The sequence below is a fragment of the Marmota marmota genome, unplaced genomic scaffold (assembly GCF_001458135.2).
Source record: "Marmota marmota marmota unplaced genomic scaffold, marMar, whole genome shotgun sequence".
NCBI classification, from domain to species: Eukaryota; Metazoa; Chordata; class Mammalia; order Rodentia; family Sciuridae; genus Marmota; species Marmota marmota.
In genome coordinates, this window is record NW_025999927.1 from 5117212 (window position 1) to 5136362 (window position 19151).

General features: G+C 40.4%; 1 protein-coding gene across 1 annotated transcript in view; it reads left to right on the top strand.

Moving 5' to 3' along the window:
- Positions 1 to 19151, top strand: part of Ryr2 (ryanodine receptor 2) — a 437587-nt gene that overhangs the window by 207218 nt on the left and 211218 nt on the right. Inside the window, exons 29-30 of the mRNA XM_048800411.1 lie at positions 11763 to 11971; positions 14046 to 14220. Of these exons, the coding sequence (XP_048656368.1) occupies positions 11763 to 11971; positions 14046 to 14220 (384 nt within the window). The remainder of the gene's footprint in view (positions 1 to 11762; positions 11972 to 14045; positions 14221 to 19151) is intronic.

Below are 19151 nucleotides of genomic sequence, written 5' to 3' on the forward strand. Positions count from 1 at the left end.
ATAGGGCAGGCTCAGGAATTGGAGCCAGCAGGTCCTAATGAGGTTAATGGTGGGTTTGGTATGAGGGAGTGCTGAGTCTTTCTCAGAAAGGCCCTTGGGCGGGAAAGCAAAACTTTTTCTTAAGATATCCACTGTCATTTAAGATGGCCATCCAGATGTTAAGCAAGGACCTTACAGTAAGTGTATGCCACCCTGTAGTCATCACTTTACAAAAAGTCCTGACATCAGGTGGGGTAAATCCTCCAACTTCCTTGTTTTTAAAGGATTTCTTTGTGGCCTGGTGTTGTGGCTCAGCGGTAGAGTGCCCGCCTAGCATGTGCAAGGCCCTGGGTTTGATCCTTAGCACCACATAAAAATAAACAAAATAAAGGATTTATTTGGTTTTTTGTCCCCTTGCATTTCTGTATATACTGTAGATTCAGTGTATCAGTTTGATTTTTCTTTTTGGTACTGGGGATTGAATTCAGGGGCACTGGACCACTGAGCCACATCTCCAGCCTTTTTTTTTTTTGTATTTTATTTAGAGACAGGGTCTCACTGAGTTGTTTAGTGCCTTGCTTTTGCTGGGGCTGGCTTTGAACTTGTGATCCTCTTGCCTCAGCCTCCAGAGCCATGGGGATTATAGGCATATTGCCGCGCCTGGCATCAATTTGATTTAGTAGAATTAGAACCAAATTTATAGGTCATTTGGAGAAAATTGATATTTTAACAGGAGTTAGTTTGCCAATTCATGAACGTGGCACATTCCTCTGTTCCCTTTCCTCCTATTTATCTCACCCTTGTTTTGTAGTTTTCGGGGTGGAGATTGTACACATTATTATTTATCTGATACATTTGGTATGTTTATAAATAACATTTTTATTTTCCAGTTACTTGCTGTTATATGAGATACATTATTGGTATTTGTATATATATATGGGGTGTCCCAGGAGGTGCCACAGAAGGAATAAGGGGACCCAACTCTGCCCTAGCAGATTCTTGACTTACTCCTTGGAAATGAATTTTAGGAATTCCTAAAAGGAATTTCATGAATTCAAGATGCATCAAAAGATGCACAAGCAGAGATTTATTAGGAGAGCAAGGAGATTAATTCAGGAATGAGGTGCACCCTTGGGGTCTCTGCTGCTTCTAAAAGCAGCTTTGTAAATGGTGAGCAGGAGAAGCACGTGGGGTGGTCAGCCTAAGAATTGTCAGTTTCTGTCACAGGGACCTGCTCTGGTTTTTCTCAGAATCTTCAGGGTGACCTTATCTGGTTAACAGATAGCACTTCAGTGTACCCATGTCATGGGGTTTTAGCACTATTTCTCTTTCTACGCCCCCCACCCCCAATCTCTATCTCTGTCTCTCTCTTCTCTCAGCTCCTTTTACTTAGTCTTAAAATATATCCTGTAAGCTAACAAGATATACAGGCATTGATCAACTGGACTTAGAATATTCCAAGGTTTATTAGACCTTTTAGGAATTCAGGCCTGGGGAGTGGAGTGAGGGAGGCTGGAGTCTAGATTTAAGACAGTCCTGGCCTGTCTTTCCACCTGTCTTCCTTTCTTTTATCCTGCCTCAATGTTGTCTAGATAAATTCATCTATCAGTTCTGCCCCGAACCCTCATAGAATCCATAGAGTTTTCTGCATACATAATCATGAGATCTATAAGAAAAATCTCACCTTTTATTTTACAGCCATCACACTTTTTGCCTCTTGACTGGTAAGGAATTCAGACCAGGGTGGCATGGGGGTGGAATTGGGGGTGGGGTAAGTCCTAAGGGAAGAGGTTTCCAAGCTTCACTGCAAAGCTGGATGGGAAGCATGGGCAGCCGAGTTCTCAGTGTCCTTCACCACACTGCAGAGATTGCTTTTGGTTCCTGGTTGCTTGGGAGCTTTTGTCATGAACAAGATGTTGAATTTTGTGCTTTTGTTCTTTACCTATTTTTCTTCTTTGTTGATATTTTGATTAACATTGTCTTTGAAGCATTCAACCTGGTTTTCATTTCTAGGATAACTGGTTAGTCATGATGTAGTGTCCTTTTTTAAAAAAACATATCTGGATTCTGTTTTCTGATACTTTATTTAGAATTTTTGTATCTATGTCCATGAGGATATTCCTCATGATTATTGAACTCATTATCAGATTTCAATATCAGGGTAAAGCTGGCCATGTAAGTTAGGGATTGTTCCTTCCTCTTCAATTTTCTGAAAGAATTAGTGTTAGTTTTGTATTATTTCTTCCTTAAGTGTTGATATTTAGCACAAGTTTTTTATTATGTTCACCAATAAATTAATTTGCTTTATTTAAGTTGCTCTCATTTTATTAGTGTAAAGTTGTTTCCTCATCCATTTATCATCCTGCATATTAGATCTGTGGTGACACTTCCTTTGTCATTCCTGACATTGATAGTCATGGTTTTTCTCATTGCTATGGGTCTTCTTAGGGATTAGTTGACTTAATAATTCTTTTCAAATAATTGATCCTAAATCTATCTTTTGGGGGTTTAAACTGTCAGACACAAACTTACCTTCTCATCTCACCTACTGGGGGTCATTGTTAGTAACCTATCATGATTATGAGTGTCAGTATCTCACTGCTTCCCAGGAGGGTGTTACACTCAGAGTGACCATGGAGTCCTGTGCAAACTCCACTTTTTAGTCACAGTGTTAAGGGATCCTGTTTCACAGCCCCACAGGACCCCTTTGAAATGACCTGACCTGTGGGTTTTTTAGTGAATGTCTGTAGAGAACAGGCATACAAATTCTTACTAGTAAAATGGTAGTATAGCACTTTGCACAGTGTTTTTGCCTACATTTTAATGTTTGATTCAACTACTCAGGTAAATGAAGAATTTAATAGTCACAGAGGTCTTTAGCATCCTTTAAGTTTATACTTCTTTAATGTTTTTGTATCCTTACAAGAGAGTAGGAGAGGTGACAATACTTTATTTCTGTTAGAAAGATGTTATAATGATAATAATGAAGTGTTGGGGAGAATCACCTAGTTTTTTACCCTGAAATACCATTTATTTTTATATTAACATGCTTTCATTTTTTCCCCTTGAATATTTATATTTTGGGTACCTGGAGTCTTCATAAACATGATTGATTATCTGACCCTCCCTTCCCTTCTCCTGCTGCATTTCAAGTCTTTTGGAAGTTACTTACTCAACTTTATCAGGCCTTCTCACACTGTTGCTTTCCTGATACGCACTGAAAATCATAACCTGAGAGAGGTGCTCAAACCAGTCTCACTCAGTTATAAAGTTAGAAATGACATCATGAGCACTAAAGAGAAGGGAGTGGATAGCACAGCTCAGAGACATGATCCCTGTGGATTTAGTGGAAACCTTGAGTCTTCCAGGAAAGAGTAAAGAGTTAACAATGGTAAGTATCCAAGAAGGAGAGTACATTTTACCTGTACATGGAAATGTGCAGTGCATGTCAGAAAAACTGTTAGTGGTTATTTTAAAATATATGACCACTTAAAGGCATAAGAACAAAGTTGATCAGTTACCTCTGATCAATTCCATATCAAAGGTAATTGATGAACTTTGTTCTTGATGATGTTGGATAAGTAAGGTGTTATTCAGAACACTTAGATTCAGTCTATTTACAACCATAATATAATTTAACCTTCTGAATACTCTCATTGACAATGCGTTGCTACATTTTGGTTACCTACTTTCCTTTGAATTCTGAGGACAAAATCCTAATTGGATGTCATTTTGCTACCATATTTGAAATTATTCTCATTTCCATTTGATTTCAGTATGTGGATATTGAAGGCACACATTTACTGTGCCTAGATCTGGGATTCAAGGAACGACAGTGCAGTTTTATCTATGTGGTAGCTCTCAGAACTTAATGGCTCAAAACTACATTTATTACTTCAAAGTTTCTGTGAGTTAGGAATTGAGAGTACCTTGGTAAGGTGGTTCTGAATCATGGGCTGTGTTGGAGTTGCTGTCACATGGCCAGGAATGTGGTCATCTGAAGATGGAGATTTGATGCTGAGACAGCTAGCTCACTTACATAGCTGTAGATGAAGGATTCATTTTCTTGCTGGCTGTTTGCAGGAGACCCAGCCAGAGGGCCACAGCCTTTCCACATAGACCTCTTCATAAAGATGCTTGAGTGCCTTCATGAACAACTGACTTCCCTTGCAGCATATGATCTAAGAGTGAGCATGAGAAGGAAGCTGTAATGCTATTACACTGATTTCCACCATAGTTTGTCACAAGTGAATCACTGAATGAAGTCCACACTTTTCAGATGGCAGTGTGATTAAATATTTGTGGACATATTTTAAACTCATCAAAGTAGGCAAAGCTGGGTTTGATTTAGAAGGATGATTTTATGAATTCTATGTGCAACCTGGAGTTCATGTCACTAGGTTCATGCACTCCAAACAGAGAAAGTGGTATATGTGAAGGTGCAGAGACACAAGGGATGATTGCAAATGGGAATTTCAGAGGGCCTTGCCAGGCCAAATGTAGAATGGAGGTTGAGAAATGACAGGAGATAAAGTAAAGGACAGGGAGGGAAGCAAACTTTTTTTTTTTTTAGCTTAAAAGATGACTCTGGTGGCTCCTTGGAGAGCAGATGGAATGTAAACAAGAGTGGAGGTGAGGAGGGAAGCTTGGTGACTGAAAAGGAAGTGTGAATGATGAGTGTTGGAAACCTTGTCTTAGGCAACACTGTGAGCTAAAGGAGAGGACAAATAATCTGGACAGAGGAGGGGTCTGAGATGGTATCTAGCTTCATAGATATATTCATCCACATTCCCAGTGAACACAGGATTTGGAGCAGATGGAGAGGCGGTTGTGGGGAGACTCTGTGTTTGATTTTAAACATTTTGTGTTAAGGTAACTAGACAAACATCCAGGGCTCAGTTTCCTATATAAATCTAAGACTATTGTTAGGAATAGAGAGTTAAATATCACCTTTTTTGGTTGGGGGAGAAATTTGCACAGATAGAAGAGGTTGAAAATAGAGGAGGAAGAAACTTAATAAAACACTCTTTCTAAGGATTTAGTAGGGAATGGAATTCAGAGCATAGGTGAAGGAATTGCCTTATATAAAAGGGAGAACACCTATTCTCCCAAGCTTAATGGGAAAGGGGTAAGGTTTGGAGAGATGGCGGAAACCTATGCACATGGAAAACCAGGAGAAGAGATAAGGACAGTCCTATTGTCAATCAGTTTTCTGGTTCAAATAGAAGATGTGTTTATTTTCTAAGTCCATTTCTAAAGGAATGGACTGGATCTGAAGCCTTAAGAGAGCAGTAAGATTTGCAGAATACAATATTCTCCTCTGCCATTGTTTTCTTCAGCACTTTGCATAGAACATCCACTGCCTTCTGGCCTCTTTGTTTTCTGATGAGACATCACTTGTTAACCTTTTTAGTCTCCCTTGTATGTGATAAGTTGCTTGTCTCTTGCCATTTTCAGTATTCTCCCTTTGTCCCTGAAGAGTTTTATTATGATGTATTTGGGGGAAGTTCAAGTTTATGCCCCTTGAGGTTTGTTGTGCTTCTTGGATTTGTAAATTAATGTTTTTCATTGAATTTAGAAAGTTTTTGTCTGTTATTTCTTCAACTCTTCTTTCATCTTCCCCTGTCACCTAATGTGACTTTCATTATGTGTACACACTTGATTGTATCCCACAGGCCTCTGAAGTTCTGTTTATTTTTCTTCATTATTTTTTGTTTCTCATACTTGATTATCTCAGTAGCTTTATCTTTGTTTATTGTTTGATTTTTTTCTATTGATTGAGCCACTTTAGTTTTTAATTTCAGTTCTACTTCTCAACATCAGAATTTTTATTTGGTTATTTTTTATAATTCTTGTCTCTTCCTCCCTCCCTTCCTTCCTCCCTCCCTCCCTACCTTTCTTTCTTAGGATTGAACTCAGGTGCAATTAACCACTGAGCCACATCCCCAGCCCTTTTTTATATTTTATTTGAGACAGGGTCTCATTGAGTTGCTTAGGCTTAGTTGCTGAGTCTGGATTTGAACTTGAGATCCTCCTGCCTCAGCCTCCAACCTGCTGGGATTACAGGCATATGTTATCTACCATGCCTGGCTAATTCTTGTTTCTTTATTGAAATTCTCTAGTACTTTTATTACTTTTAGTCTCTCATAGTTTAGTTTTTTTTGGGGGGGGGTTGGTACTGGGGATTGAAATCAGGGGCACTCAACCACTGAGCCACATCCCCAGCCCTATTTTTGTATTTTTTAAATTTAGATATAGGGTCTCAATGAGTTGCTTGGTAACTTACTTTTGCTGGGACTGGCTTTGAACTCTTGATCCTCCTACCTCAACCTCCCGAGCCTCTAGAATGGTTTACACATGGTTTCCTTTAGTTCTTTGGGCATATTTAAAAAGCTGTTTTAATGTCATTGTATAATTCTAGAGCACCTGGGCTTCCTTGGGGATGATTTCTTTAGACTGCTCCCTTCGTGTATAGGACATACTCTTTTGTCTTACTTTTTTTTTTTTTTAACTAGATGTTTTAAATGTCATGATGTCGCAAATGTCATGATGTGGCAATTCTGGATTCTTACCCTACCCACTGCAGAGTTGTTTGTTTGCATAGTTTTTTTTTTTCCTAAATTAGTTTTGTGGAGTCTCTTGTTTGTCATGTATGGCCATTGAAGCGTCGGTCTTGGATAAGTCTCCAAGTCGTTGCTGGGGGAGAGGATGTGTATGATGGGAAACACCTCCCACGTTCAGAACTTTTCTTAATACATGCACAGCACAGAGCATGAACATGGCCTTATGGATTTCTAGGAGTGTTCTGGTTTTCCGTTGCCTGCTGTGAACATCTCATTCTCCAACCTTTCTGTTTTGGCTCAGCTCTTTTTTTTTTACCTCAACTGTTACTGCTACCTTAAGGAGCTGCCATGTTAAAAAATGACCTCTGGTGATTTCAGTATGTGTCCCCATGGAAAAGACTGTCTACACTGGGCATGCTGTAAGGTGGAATCAACATGCCTTGCAAGTGGGATTTTCTGAGGAAGTATCAGGTAAAATCACAACAGTGATCTGAAAAGGCTTTAGAGGACACTGACCCTGTTCTGCCTGCTTCAGAGCCCATTAGGCAGCTGGTTTCACTGTGCTTGGGGAGCCACTGGTTTTCAGCATACCATAGAGCCAGCAGGATGGGAATGGGGCATACTGTTCATACACTGGACCATTTTTGTTGAGTACTTATACACCTCTGCAGATTGTTGCCTGCCTTTGGCTACTTTCATAGCTCTGGAAGTTGATTTGGGTAAAAGTTGCCAGTGTTCTCACTAATTTTTATGGAGAAGATGACTTCAAGAGGCAAGGGCCTCTGCGGTTCCTCCTGATAGCCCTCAGCAATAAAGGTTAGGACTAACTGCTTTGTAGAATGGAGCAGAGATAGACTGCAAAGAAATGAGCATGTTGCGGAGGAACACTGAGGGTCCATTCAAGGTTGCAGAAAACTAGTGAGTCATGGCACCAAGCTATCCTGGGCATGTTTTCCAGAAAACTCTGTAGATCAGGTGTGGACATTGAGAATGGAGAGAGAGGTAAGAAAGACGAGAGGAATTCACTGAGTTGGCAGAGTGAATGCATTCATGTAAGGAAATTAGAACACTGGGAGGAAAAATGGTGATCAGATAACAGCACAGGGTCTGAATTTTAAGTTTAGAATAAAGTTGTTGTCATTTGATTGACAAGGGTCTTTCTTACTAAAGTTATATATATTAACAGTGATCAAAGAGGCAAGCATTGTGTATTCCAAGGAATCATGTTTCCTTGATAGTCAGGATCAAGCATACTTGACAGGGAATCATTTGAGCTTTATGGAAAGTGCATAAGAAAGATGAATTTTCTAGTGAGAGGACTCAGGAAAGAGAGAAGTCTCCTGAGTCAGATGTTGAAGAGATGCAGATTTCAGCAAGTGGAGATTAGTGTCAAGGAAGACATTCCTACCAGAGTGAAAAGGTGTCTGATGTGATTAAGTACTGAAAGAGCTACACCCTGGTGAAGGTGTAGTTGGCTCAATTCAGGATATGCAGGGGGCAGAATAGCAAGGGATGAAGGTAGAAGGATAAGGGCCAAGGACAGAAAACCTTCAAATCCCAGCTAAGAAATGTGGATAAATGTGTACAGGGAGTATGAGCCCCAGGAAGTTTCAAAGCAGGATCTTGATGTGTGATCACAGTTTACAATAGCAGTACAACCATGGCAACAGTGGGAAGGAGCAGATTGGAGGGGGAGGTGATGGGAGAGAAGAGACCAGTTGAAAGTATTAGAAAAATTGTGATTTTTCTGAACAAGGATGATGGGAATGGAAATTAAGAAATGTGAAAGATTTGATTGTATGAAGCAAAATAAGCCTGTGATCACGAAGGTAAGATTGAAAGCGTTCATTTTTAGACTCTTTGGATGATGCTGACATTTTAAAAACTTAAAAGCATAAAAAGTTTGCTAAACTTTAATCCCTAACCCCTTGTAATTAACTAGGGCTCTAACATTTTCTCTTTTTTTCAACATAATGCTCACCTATTTCAGGTTAATTGTGAACTCAATTCACGTTGTTGGAATATTGGTCTTAATGAAATATTAAAATATGTCAAAATTATTCAGTACAGGTTTTATCAAGACTTGAAATGCTTTATTAGAAATAATACTAAGGAGTTGGTCTGGTATCTGGTTAATACCAGTTTTTTTTTTTTCAAGTATGAAATGAATTTACCTAAAGGATTCTAGATTGCTGTAAAGTTGTAGAGCATGCCAGGCTTGCTGCTTTGGTTAACACATAATTAGATCTTGACAGCCCCCTAGTGGCGGAGTCTCACTCTGGCGCTGCGGCTGTATAATTATTTAGGACCTGTCTGATCAGTCACTGGTGCTGTGCCCTCTCTGTTCTAACTCTTTGGGTACTGGGAATGCAGTTTTTATCATACTTGCTTGTAACCTTGACTTTGTAGGTCTGTTTCCTTAAATTATCCTGTTTTGAGAAGAAGCCTTGACAAGGTGCATTACGAACATATCTGCTCACAGCTCATTTTTAATTTCAGTTACCCTATTTGTGATGATGATACAAAAATCATTTGTATAACACACTTACATGGAGCTAAAATTGCCTACCAAAACTTACGGATATAACATGTTTATAATCAGGCTACACATAGGACTTTCATGCTGGTAGAAGAGAGCTCCACATCTTGGAGGGGGGTGCTACCCACTGGCTGCTTGCTTGGCTCCTGTATCTGAGGCTTTGACAAGTCTGTGTTCCCAGTTTGGTTCAGCAGATGCTGGTGCTCAGACGTTTTTTTGCTACAGAATATGCAATCAAATTTTCTAAAGATTTCATGTGTGTCTCTCTCTATAAAAAATTCCCATGAACTATTGCTTCTCAAAAACTGTGGTTATAAGCTACCCTAAAATAATTTAAGAAAATTATAGAATATGAGTCAGGTGCGGAGGTGCACACCTATAATCCCAGAGACTTGGGAGGCAAAAGGATATTAATATAATATTAATATGAAATCCACAGGCATTTGGAGGAAGATGCATAGAAGTTAAAAAGTGGGGAGTACCTTACTGTGAAGTCCCTTGCATGAGTGTATTTGTGAAGACTATGCTCACTCAAATTCAGGTTGTACATCTTCACTGAGCACAAGAATAGTGCAGCAGCTTCAGATCAGGGAGAATGGCAGAACTAAGAAGTTCCTCATTATTACTGTTGCACATTTCCCAGGTAGACTCTGTATTTTCATTCCCTGTACTAGTGAAGGGGGTTAGTGGTCTATTTCAATATCAAGAGACATTTTTAGTGGGCTTTGGAGGAAATTATGTATTTTAAACTAAATTTGATGTAAAAAAAAAAATGTTTGCTTTCCCTGCACAGCTGCATGTTGGTAAATTCTGATATCCTGCAATTGTAAAGGGGAAGGGAAACAGGGACATTTCCGTGATCCAATTTTTTTTAAAAAATGGAATATTTTGTACTTGTACAATTGGTAATTGAATATTACAATATAATGTCAGATTTTATTTACAAATGTCAGCATAACTAAAAATATGGAAAACTTTTTCCCCCTGAAAATTATCTCTAAATGTGTAGTTCATAGTTTATATTCTTAGGGAAGGTTACAATCATGATTTAAGGAGTCAATGGATTAGTAGGCTGTATCTTGAAGAAAAATGAATTATAAATGAAATTTTACTTTTCCTGAAATGAGTATTTTTAAGAACTAGTGTCAGCAACTGCCTTTAAGTGTTATAAAACCTGATACTATTTTTTTCCTCAAAAAGTTAAATCTTCAGGAACAGACATGAGAGTAATGTCTTCACCATGGATTTATTTTATTTAGGGTCTTGAGTCAGCTTTTGAAAGAGAAGTCAGCAGGTGTTGGTTCTTTAACCCCCACCTCTGTCATCCCAAGCAGTTATTGATCATTTCATTAATTAAATCCATAGTGGAGAGCTTCAGAATGCTATAGCCCACGATGTTATTGCCTTTTTTTTTTTTTTTAGTACCAGGGATTGGACCCAGGGAGCATAACCCCTGAGCTGTATCCCAGCACTTTTTATTTTTTAGACAGGGCCTTGCTAAATTGCTTAGGGTCTCACTAAGTTGTTGAGGCTGACTGAACTTGAGGTCCTCCTGCCTCAGTCTCCCTAGCCACTAGCATCTGTGTGACTGGCACCTGTGTTCTTTTCATGGCTTTATTTCAATCTAATTATGAGTTGTTACATATGATCCAACTGTGTCTTACTAGTGACCTTCATGGCTTATCAAATTCACTTTTATAATTTTAATTTGGCCATATCAATTCAGTGGTTAAACTGTTATTAAATGTTTATTATTTAAAAGGCCTTGTAAGGTGGGAAGGTGAGGACTAATATTTATTCAGTGTGCACTAACTTTATGCTAGCTAGCAGGGCCAGAGAGGGAAGAACAGGGCTGTAGCATCAGGTGGCCCCGGAGGTTGTGTGATGTGAGTTTAGCCACTGAAGTTCCTCCTGTGCATCTAGCCCAGATCTTAGCTGAGGTGACCCTTTCCATGGCCTGCAGTATCAGGTCAGGGGACCGTTGGTCCTGCCTCCTATGATTCCTGTGGGGTCATCCTGGCCCTCAGTCTCCCTGGGATCTTATTTCCTGTGGATATGTACGTGGTTTTCCCTTTGCACCACTCTGGTCCTGATATCGGACTGTGACCTTTCATTTCCCCTGTTTGTTAGACACATCTGTATGTAGAGCGTGTTAACTGAAAATGTGGGCGTGGTGAGGTTTGGCATCACATCAGTGGCCCTTAGCCGTCCTGCCATGGAAATTCGTCATCCACTATGCCTCTGTTTTTAGGGTTTCCCCTCCTCCCTTAAGCTTCTCTTCCCAGCTGCGCCTTTCCTCTTCTTTCTCACGGGTGAATGTCTTCTTCTGCAGAGCAGTTGAGAGCTTGCTCTTCCACCCACACCCCCGGATGCCTGCGGTCTTCCCTTGCCAAGCCGCCCAGTGGCCCCTGGGTTTTCTTGCCCAGAGAGTTCTCTCTCGGAAAGGCGCGGAAGGAGGGGTCCTCGTCTAGGGTCAGCTTTGGCTGAGCCGCCGCCTCCCGGCCTCAGCAAGGGATGCCCTGGGGCTGCGTTGCACCTGCATTTGTAGCTGGGAGCTCGCACTTAGTAGAATGTGAATCATGACAAGGACACGGCAGGGGTGGTCTTGCCCCCGCGGGATGGAGTCCCACAGGTCTGTGATGTCCTTCCTTTTCTTTCGCTTTCCTTGTCTGAAATTGCAGCGGCCAGAGCAGAGGTGTGCAGCGGCACCGGGGAAAGGTTCCGCATCTTCCGCGCGGAGAAGACCTACGCGGTGAAGGCGGGCCGCTGGTACTTTGAATTCGAGGCGGTCACTGCAGGAGACATGAGGGTCGGCTGGAGCAGGCCGGGGTGTCAGCCCGACCAGGAGCTGGGCTCGGATGAGCGCGCCTTCGCCTTCGATGGCTTCAAGGTGAGTGGACGCGGGTAGACGCGCTGTGGTCCCTGCCTCCCTGCAGGCAACAGGTGAGTGAAGAGGCCAGCTTCTCCACGCAGGGAAGTTGCTGTCCTCGTGATTGCGCAACTGACTACCCCCTCCATACAGTAATAGTCATCAAGAGGTCACCAAAAGCACGGGTCAGCCTTGTCCTTCGAAAGTGTGGAAGAAACGCGCATGTCGTTGCTGCCGCAATTCTGTGCAAGGATTCGTCTTCAAGGAATAGCGGCTTTAATGCGTGTCAGTTAAAAGCATAGGAATGCCAGTCTTTAGGCGAGGGTAGAATGTGGACCAGAGAGAGGAGCAGGAGGAGGAAGGAGCAGTTGGGCTGCACTCACAGCGTTGCAATTAAACAGAGCAAAGGTCCGGCTGCTGCGCAGTGGGTCTAACGGAGAACACCCTTTCAGCAGCCGGGAGCAGGTCCGTGGGTTTTTAACCACAAACGTTCAGGAGAGTGAAGGGTTTAGATGGATTTAAATATCACAAGGATGTAGATGTGTATGGAAATATCATGCGGTCCCCATAAACAATTTTGTTTTTAATGTGTCAGCCAAAAACTGAATTTAAATGAAAAATACTGGCTGCAAAAATGCTGAATGTGATGTTATTGATAATCACAGTTTTCATTTTCAACATTATTAGAAATTTTTTCCTTAAACTGTGTCAAGCCCTTATTTTATATATTTAATAATGTTTAAAGATTGTTTCATGTATATAAAATATTTTCTTCATGCAATTGTATTCCTTTCCACATGGAGGGAAACTATTTTTAATTTAAAACAAATAGAATAAATAGGTAATCATAAAGAAGTTAACATTTGGGTATTTCAGGTGTGTGATATCCACTGTGGGACAGTGTTTCTAAGCTCCAAATCAGGACAGGTGGTTACTGTGGTCTGAAACCTCACATTTCCTGAATTTTTTTTTTTTTTTTACCTCAAATGGAAAGTTTTAGCCTCCTTCCCTCTTTTGATCAAAAAGCAAATTGTATTTAAATTTCAAAAAATAAAGTATAAGACAAAAGGCAGCCTTTGCTTTATTTCTGCTGAAGATCAGCTATAACTAATATCAAGAACTGCCCAGGGGAGTCAAAGTACCCTTTACCCCTGGCAGTTAAGGGACTGTTACTTTTCGGACTGTCTATGGTGGGGTAAGGAGGTCACTAGACTAGATACATTGGTTCTAAAATTTAATGCTTTTTGATACTTAACTAGAATTTTAAAAAGTGCAATATGTTATATTGAGAAAAATTTTATCACTGTTTTGCATTGGTCACTGTATCCTGTTATGTGGCAATCCACAATAAAGGTGATGTAGAGTAAAATAATTAATGTAAGTGATTTTGTACCTAGAAATCAATGAAATATGCTTGTAGATCCAAAATTCACATTTGCCAAAACTATTTCCAATGCATTTATGAAATTTCACTTTTGTATATTCAATTTTTGGCTTCTTATTTTACCAGATATCTTAATATTTTTAGATTTGGGGAAAACTATTTTTATGGATTTGAAGTTTTTTTCTTTTTCTTTTTTTTAGTATGTAACTGAAAATCTTTTGGATTTTCAGTATGTTGAACTGACATTGCCAGGGGTTCCAAGGAATGAAATTTTATTTTGAAATGGATGAAAACTAGAATGACATTTTCAATAAGTTCCCAGCTTGATGTCCAGGTCATAATTCTTTGTTTTGGGGGGTGGGTTATAGAAAAACAACTAATTTCCAGGAAAGTAGTCATTTCAGTGGAAAAAAAGGTAAAGGTGTATTTTTTTTTTTTTTAATACGATGTGGAGTTAGATTTAAAAAAAAAAAAAAAAAAGTAGAGTCCCAAAAGCATGAACTAGCACCTGGGTTTTCCCAAGATTGAGCAGTATACCATGTGAACATCAGAGTATAGATCCTTGGCCACTCCACCCTTGCCCAGGGCTGCTGATGTTCTGAAGCTCTTTTGTTGTGTTCACAGAAGGGGCCGCCTGGAGTCACTCAGGGAATGGTGGGTGCATTCTGTTACGTGGCTGACTGTGTCACAAGGACTTTTCTGTCCCTGTAGGCTCAGCGGTGGCACCAGGGCAATGAGCACTATGGGCGCTCCTGGCAGGCAGGCGACGTTGTGGGTTGCATGGTCGACATGAACGAACACACCATGATGTTCACGCTGAATGGTGAAATCTTGCTGGACGATTCAGGTTCCGAACTGGCTTTCAAGGACTTCGATGTTGGTGATGGTGAGTGTGCTCATTTGGCTCATTTTAAAGTTTGTGGCACAATGAGACTGTGGTTCTGATGCCTGGCATTGGAGGGTGAGTGAGCAGATGATTTGCAGTTTTAAATCCCATGGGCACCGTGTGGCTGATTGGATCAGGGGTCCTTGAAATAGCTCTAGCAGAATATTTGGGATCTCAATAAGGCGGAAATGGCTTTGATGAGCTTAAGAAAACAAAGGTCAAGACAAAGGATGGAGTTCCACAGTCCTGGAGAGCTCATTTAGAATTCCCCTGGTTAATGACCTGCTTGTAGCCTTTTTCTCTTCAGTTTACAAAAATGCAATAGGAGGGGGGATGGTGGAGGATGGGAAAGGCAGCGGAGCACAACAGACACTAGTATGGCAATATGTAAATCAATGGATGTGTAACTGATGTGATTCTGCAATCTGTGTATGGGGTGAAGGTGGGAGTTCATAACCCACTTTAATCAAAGTGTGGAATATGATATGTCAAGAAATTTGTAATGTTTTGAACAACCAACAATAGAAAATTAAAAAAAAAAAAAAAAATAAAGGATGGGAAAAAAAAAATGCAATAAGAATCCACTGTCTATGGGGCCCTCTGCTGGAAGCTGAGAGAACCTGATCCTTTCTTTATGTATATTGAAGTCTGCCAGCAGATGGTGTCACTTTCGTTACCTCTATAGTGCAGAAATGGAGAAGCTCTATAGGAGTACAAGGACAGTCTTTTCTCATGGTCCAGGACAAGGCTGGGAACCAAGCTTTGTATTAAAGCTGAGGGCCTTGGCATAGCAAGGGAGAGGGCACCTGTTCTTCAGAGCTGCACTTCTGTGGTGGCTTGTGGCCACATGGGGCTGTGTAGAGTTAAGAAACATTAAAATTAATAAAGAACATTAAAAATTGCACTTCCCAGTCACATTAGCTACTTGTCAAGTGCTCAGTGCCCATAAGTGGCTGGTTGTGCCTTTAAGTTCTAAGTTCAATCACTGGGCAAGTGTTTGAGACAATATGACTGTCACTTATCAAACACAAATTTGCAAAATATGAATTGCATTTTTATTAATTCTATTTTGAACACGTGTATCTCTGGGTGGTGAAATTGGCAACCTAATCCCCTGCCACTCTGGGTGTCTTAAGTATCAGGGGAAGGTGTGAGTGAGACTTTTTTCCATGTTATCTGTACTGTGGATAAGACCTGAGATACTGTTTTTATAATAAGTTTTATTTTAAAATACTCAGTTATCATGTTTTCCTTTTTGAACATCTAAGGAAGTTAAAGACCTTTAGATGCATGTGTGAGTTCTGTTTGTATATGTGTCATAGCATATATGCAGATTCCAGGGCTACCTGTTCACAAGGACATAACTAATGTTAGTGACACAGTACTGTTCATATACAGAGAACTACTGCAGTCTTGAAATAAGCTCTGAAGTGAGTTTGAGCACCACATTTGTGTAAATAACTTTGTTTTTTGATTTTAGACTTCAAAGAATTTTTAAAATTTAAAGAATGACTTTGAGTTTATATTGATACCTGTGTCATAAAGCTAATGTAGAATTCTGATGAATTATCTGTACTGGTCAGTATTGTTGGACTTTTGTTGGAGGTTTTGGGGAAGCATTCTAGTGGTCTCCAAGGAGTCAGAGTTTATCTATGCCTGAGACAACGTGCTTTTTGACAGTGGAATCTCTCATCATCTCACTCTTAAATTAACTTGACACAAATTCCTATGTACAGTTTCTTAATTTGCCTGCCACTACTGAAAGTTCTCAAGCCCCTAGAGTGTGAAGGATCAAGTTTGTCAAACTGCCAATTCATGGCAACAGAGCTTTTTAAGCCAAGTAATATGTTGTTATTACTATAGTCCTAAAATTTTGCATAAATGTTCTGTTTTCAAGTTGTTCTTAAACATGGCATGTCTTTATGTCTGTGCTAGACTTGATTTGGTATTTTCTGCCATCTTCTTGGTTCCTTCTCATGGCTACAGAGATAATCAGTTGAGCAAATACACACTGGCTATTAAAGCAATCTTAATCACCTTGTGGTAGGATGGATACATATGGAAAACTTACATGCATACAGGTATGCCTGGGTTTGTATATGTGTATACATATTCATATGCATGTAGACACAAAAGATCCCCACCTGCTCAGCTTAGTGTATATAACATAACTGAGCATATTTTGTCAACTCTTTTATGTAGTTTATATGACTGAAATGATACCCTGTCTAGTATAAGTTGTTAGTCCGAGATCAAAAAGAAAAATTACAAAAAGTCTTTAAAAGACTGATGTGGTCATGCAGTTAGAATCAGGGGGAGTCAGCAAAGCATCTGTTGATCAGGAAAAGCATCAAGGATTTATCTTTAACAAAATTCTTTTTAAATGATTGTATAATTCTCTCAGTCCATATGCAGTCAGCTAATCAAGAGCCTATGCTGAATTCCTTTCAAAAGAGTCTGAAAAAGAAGTGGTGCTGACTCAGTGCCCCATTGGAGGCTGATCTTACCCCGTCTCTTCACCTGTGCTGCAGCTTTGATGAGGTGGGAGAGTGGTGGGCATGTTCCCTCCTGTGGCATCTGGCCCTGCCCCCTGCCCTCCTGTGGGTCTGAGAGCTCAGGACAGGGAAGAGTCCTGAGGTTGCTGATCCAGCTGCTCATGCCACAGGGGAAAGGGGCTTCTCCTGTGGGAGTGTTCCAGCGCGTGTGTGGGGTGTCTCTCCTCTCTCTCTCTGCCACCAGAATGGCAAAGTCTCAAGGGCTAAGGATTAGATCTCAGCTCCGAGAAAAGCTAAGCCCAACCGTAGCTTTTTCTCTAGGTCTCTGTGGAAACAGAAGGGTATCTTGTGTTCACATATGATCCAGCCTGCTCAACAAAGGGGAAAAAATCAGAACTTGAGTCCTAATTACCAGCCAATGACAAAATTATATGTTAGCTTTATCTTATGCCCTTTTCCCTGCTATCTGAAGATAATTTATTCTTAGAGTACATTCGAAAGAAAAATTTCCATGGATCAAAAGCTATATTTTCAATAGGAAACTATATGTGTGCAGTTCTGAGTTGCCTTAGAAATCAAACCTCATTTTTTACTGAAGTAATATTAAATACCTTTCAATTATGTCAATACCGAGCAGTGTTTTCTCTAACCTGAAGTACTGCCTTTAGTTCTTCAGTTGTTTACTTGCTCTACTGAAGCTCCACTTCACTGTCATGTTATATGAACTTCAGATTCCCTCAGAAAATATAAAAATTACACCCGATGTATATGTAATTTAAATTTCAGTTTGAGAAAAGCACACCAAAACCAGCCAAAATAAAGCTAAAAAGAAAATAGTAAAGTTAAGGAAATAATAGAAGAACATGCAGGTGACCTCCCAGGTACCAATCACATTGACATCAGAAGATCGAGGTACTTGATTTTCCCTGAGACTTGTGCTTGCCACGCTTTCTGAAGGAAGGGCTTACATAGGAGAAGCTGCTGCTTACTTCTGTGAGACAACAGCATGCCTGGCTCTGGTGGCACTTGGCTTCCTGGAGTGTGTGGAGTCCCAATTGCTCTTACATTTCTAAAAAGAGGAAGAAATACCTTGCAGGAGTATTTAATGAAATTCCACACAAAGTAGAATTTCCAGTCTAGGAACTGTGCAGGGTTGTCTGGGCTTATGGCTTGGGAGGAGATGTGTCTGCTGGCAAGCACAGCAGCCTGAATTCTAGCCATGTCTCCATGCCACCTGCTGTAGACTCTGCTGCCCCCAGATGCGTAGGTTGAAGCCCTAACCTTCGATATGCTTGTATTTGGAGATAGGCTCTTTAAAGATATAATTATGGTAATGTGAGGCCCTAATCCCAACTCTTCTGCCCTTGTAAGAAGAGGAGGAGCCACCAAGAATGCATGCTGCCATATAAAAGGCCATGTAAGGACACAGCCAGAAGGCTGCCCTCTGCACACAGAGGAGAGGGGCCTCACAAGAGAGGCCAAGCCTGCTGACACCTTGATCTTGGACTTCCAGTCTCCAGAATGTGAGAAAACAAGTTTTTGTTTAAGCCACCTACTCTGTGAATCTTTGTGACAGCCCTAACAATCTACTCTGCCACCCCATCTTCACTCACCTCCCCCTCTAATCTGTGCTCAGTATACTCTTACGGACACTGCTACATGTTACTAGTTTGCAGATCTGATTGTATCCTTAATTTAAGACAAGGGGGTCATCTAAAACCTTTCCATATCGTGCAGAGTGACAGAATAGTCACTTAGGCCTGGAGATTACCTACATTTTAGGAAATATTTTCTGGGCACCTATTTATCTCATGGTGTGTAAACACTTCATTAACCCTGGAGACCTTTTCATGGTGTCTGCTCTTCTGTAAGCAAAATCTATCTGGGGACCCTCAGATTCCACACTCATAATGATTATTATCAAATCCAGAAATGACACTTCTGATTCTGTTCCTACCACTTGAAAAGACAGTAAACAAAAACAGAATTACTGGTTCTGTGAGACTCATGGGATTTCTTTCCATGGAAGAAAAATAGAAGAATATTTTTGTAATTAAAACAATCACACAGCTGTGGGCAGAAGAGACAGCTAATGAAAAAAAAAGGGGGGGGGGAAGGCCTTTTCATTATTCATTTTATCATGCTGCATTTTTGATGTAAAACTCTATTACCCTTGTTCTCTGTGTCCTTAGTTGAAATAGTAGAGCAGTTAGACAGCTTGATTGATCTGTGTGGTGTATTCAGAAGAGTGTTTCTGACATGGTATGAGTATAGGCTAGAAGGACGGTACTATCTTAAACACCCACTTGCTCTCCGTAATGGCCGAAGTTGATGTCTCCATCATCAATCTGTGCTGCTAGCTATTATGATATAGACCTGGGAAAGTAACTTGGAGTGTTCCAAGTTAAAAATTAGAATTTGCCAATGGGAGGAAGA